This window comes from Glycine max, chromosome 18 (genome assembly GCF_000004515.6).
Source record: "Glycine max cultivar Williams 82 chromosome 18, Glycine_max_v4.0, whole genome shotgun sequence".
Classification (NCBI taxonomy): domain Eukaryota; kingdom Viridiplantae; phylum Streptophyta; class Magnoliopsida; order Fabales; family Fabaceae; genus Glycine; species Glycine max.
The window spans coordinates 39,151,738-39,155,293 of NC_038254.2; the positions used below are offsets into that span (position 1 = coordinate 39,151,738).

A 3,556-nucleotide genomic window follows, 5' to 3' on the forward strand; every position below is an offset into this window, starting at 1 on the left:
AAATAAATATAATTATTTTCCCAAACTAAATACTGTGCAGAGCACAGGCCCATAAATAGTGAGAAACATATCTAACTTTTCTTTTTTCTTTTTCTTAAATATATCTCGTAAAATTTTAAAATATGTTGAAGAGTCTGATGACAAAAATTGTAAGAAACATATCAAATTTTTCGTATTTCTCTTAATCCAAATGGACAAAAAAATGTTATGTGTATTTAACACAGGATTTATTCCACTAAATTTGTCCAGAAATCTGCGTTGTTTTTATCTCCTGCATCTTTCGCCTGATTTATTTCCAATTTTATTACAGCTTTTATTAAAAGATTAAATAAATTTATCTCTGAAATAAAATATATTCATTTATTGAAGGGTTAAACCCTAGCAACATTGGGACATATATATGTGGACTGTTCACTGAAAACCACAAAAACATGCGATCAGAGAAGAAACCACAGAAACATGTGATCAGAGAAGAAACCATGGTCGCCACTCCTCTGTGACGAACTCATCGAGGAAATCTTGTCTCGTCTACCCGTGAAACCTTTGATCCAATTCAAGTATGTGTGCAAGGGATGGAACTCCCTGATGTCAGATCCCTATTTCATCAAATTGCACCTTAGCAAATTTGCTGCGAAGGACGATTTGGAACACCTTCAACTGATGAAAAATGTCTGCCTCGGATCCATCCCTGAAATCCACATGGAATCGTGTGATGTAAGTTCGTTATTCCATTCCCTACAAATTGAAACGTTCTTGTTCGATTTCGAAAACATGCCAGGTTACCATCTGGTCGGTTCATGTAATGGGTTGCACTGTGGGGTTAGCGAAATACCAGAAGGATACCGTGTTTGTTTCTGGAACAAGGCGACAAGGGTGATATCCAGAGAATCGCCAACGCTGTCTTTTTCCCTGGGCATTGGTCGTAGAAAAATGTTTGGGTTTGGCTATGATCCGTCAAGTGACAAATACAAGGTTGTAGCAATTGCATTGACTATGCTCTCACTTGACGTATTTGAAAAGACTGAGATGAAAGTTTATGGCGCGGGTGACAGTAGTTGGAGAAACCTTAAAGGTTTTCCTGTTCTTTGGACTTTACCTAAAGTTGATGGAGTGTATCTGAGTGGAACCCTTAATTGGGTTGTTATTAAGGGAAAAGAAACCATTCATTCTGAAATCGTAATTATTTATGTTGACCTGGAGAAGGAGACTTGCAGATCACTGTTTCTTCCCGACGATTTTTGCTTTTTTGATACAAATATTGGAGTATTTAGAGACTCGCTGTGCGTTTGGCAAGATAGCAACACCCATCTTGGCTTGTGGCAGATGAGGAAGTTTGGAGATGACAAGTCTTGGATTCAATTAATAAATTTTAGTTATTTACATCTTAATATTCGTCCTTATGAAGAAAAATCGATGATTTTACCATTGTGCATGTCTAACAATGGAGACTTCTTCATGCTGAAATTCACTAGAAATGCTGATGATGAATACCAAACAATTCTGTAAAACCAGAGGGATGGTAAGTCTCAAGTTTCTGTCGTTCCATCAGGTAGTTTCAGAACTTTGTTGTGGCGCAACCTCAAGATTTTTACCGAAAGTTTGGTCATACCTTATTGAAATTCTACAGATGTGAGTTCTTGATTACCCTATTTAATTGGCATCATCTAATTTCTGTCTTTTCAATTATATAATGATAATCTCGAACGCTTTGTCAGATGTTTAATTCTTTGTCACTTAATTATGTGAGATCTAATCTATATCATGTATTAACATATATTCTTCTCTTGGGTTGTGAATTACTACTAGAAATGTAGCATCTGGTAACCAATTTATTTTATTAGCATTTATAGAAATATTGTGGATTCTAATAAAATGTCATTTGTTAACATTTATACTACAAATTGTTATTGTTGCCTGCTTGTCTTTTGTTATCACTACCATTATCAAATTAGTAAGCTGATATATCTGTGTTGGGCATCATATTACATTCCTTGATAAAATTAGATATTAATTTCATTTATAAGAAAATCTAAGAAAAGAAGTAATGAAACCACTGCATGTGAATTCAAGGATTCATTCATCAGCATCTCAATCTTAATCTGTGCTATCTTTGTCTGATCTCTCCAAACTATGCTCTCCCTCTCTGTCTTTCTTTGAAATTTTTTCTCTCCCTCCCTCTCTCCGAATGCGAGCTTCATCAATTTCTGCAGCACTAGATCTGAATATTTGTGCTTTTTTTTACTGTATGACTGTAGCTTTGAACGATTTCAACCTACAATCACAAGTTTTTTTTTATACTTTTTGATATATACGTCGGTTTCCATTTTGCATAGGCATTCGGTCTAACCAATCTTTTTTGTGATTCATCCTCGGTCATTCACCTCTTTCATTGCTTTGTAAGTTTTGAATCATGATTACTGGAATTAAGTGAAATAGAAGTTAGATCATTCTACATATCCTTGGTCATTTCATATTTCATTGATTCTTAATTCTACAATTTTATTGATTCATGATGCTACTACAATTTTAATAATTTTCTTCATGTTGCGACGGACGATTTGGAACACCTTCAACTGATGAAAAATGTCTGCCTCGGATCCATCCCTGAAATCCACATGGAATCGTGTGATGTAAGTTCGTAATTCCATTCCCTACAAATTGAAACGTTCTTGTTCAATTTCGCAAACATGCCAGGTTACCATCTGGTCGGTTCATGTAATGGGTTGCACTGTGGGGTTAGCGAAATACCAGAAGGATACCGTGTTTGTTTTTGGAACAAGGCGACAAGGGTGATATCCAGAGAATCGCCAACGCTGTCTTTTTCCCCGGGCATTGGTCGTAGAACAATGTTTGGGTTTGGCTATGATCCGTCAAGTGACAAATACAAGGTTGTAGCAATTGCATTGACTATGCTTTCACTTGACGTATCTCAAAAGACTGAGATGAAAGTTTATAGCGCGGGTGACAGTAGTTGGAGAAACCTTAAAGGTTTTCCTGTTCTTTGGACTTTACCTAAAGTTGGTGGAGTGTATCTGAGTGGAACCCTTAATTGGGTTGTTATTAAGGGAAAAGAAACCATTCATTCTGAAATCGTAATTATTTTTGTTGACCTGGAGAAGGAGGCTTGCAGATCATTGTTTCTTCCCGACGATTTTTGCTTTGTTGATACCAATCAATTCTGAAATCAGGTTCATCCGCCACTACCAATCAATTGCTTGCTTGAATCGCTGTTTGGAGGTTTGGAGAGCGAGAACACCTATTCACGGTACAGGCTTTTTTTGGGTTTTTTATTGTTTTTTTTTCATTGTATATGTTTGTGCACTTTTTGCATGTTTTGTGCTTGTCTTGATTTTGATTATTGTATGCACTGCATGTGCACTTGAAGACTCTTGTACCATTAACTGATAATAATGGAGGTATTTCTTGTGTCCTGTAATTTTCTAATATTGTCAGTTCATTCACTCAGTTCTGTAAAGACTTAACTACATCTAGTAGCCATTGAAAAGAAGCCTCTAATACGCTTTGAGAACCCTAAAAGAAGGCTCTCATAACCTAA

The 3,556-nt window shown here is 36.1% G+C and overlaps 2 protein-coding genes across 2 annotated transcripts; both read left to right on the forward strand.

The window, feature by feature from the left end:
• Positions 1–585: 585 nt before the first annotated feature.
• On the forward strand, positions 586–1,506 carry LOC102665498 (F-box/kelch-repeat protein At3g23880). The gene has a single exon (XM_006603406.3). The coding sequence runs from the start codon at positions 586–588 to the stop codon at positions 1,504–1,506; it is 921 nt and encodes a 306-aa protein (XP_006603469.3).
• Positions 1,507–2,687: 1,181 nt separating this feature from the next.
• LOC102664312 (F-box/kelch-repeat protein At3g23880) lies at positions 2,688–3,182 on the forward strand. Its single transcript, XM_006603399.3, has one exon. It carries the CDS (start codon positions 2,688–2,690, stop codon positions 3,180–3,182), a length of 495 nt encoding a protein of 164 aa, XP_006603462.3.
• Positions 3,183–3,556: the final 374 nt, after the last annotated feature.

Coding starts and splice junctions, on each gene's coding strand:
- LOC102665498 (XM_006603406.3), top strand. CDS start 586: ATGTCAGATCCCTATTTCATCAAATTGCACCTTAGCAAATTTGCTGCG.
- LOC102664312 (XM_006603399.3), top strand. CDS start 2,688: ATGCCAGGTTACCATCTGGTCGGTTCATGTAATGGGTTGCACTGTGGG.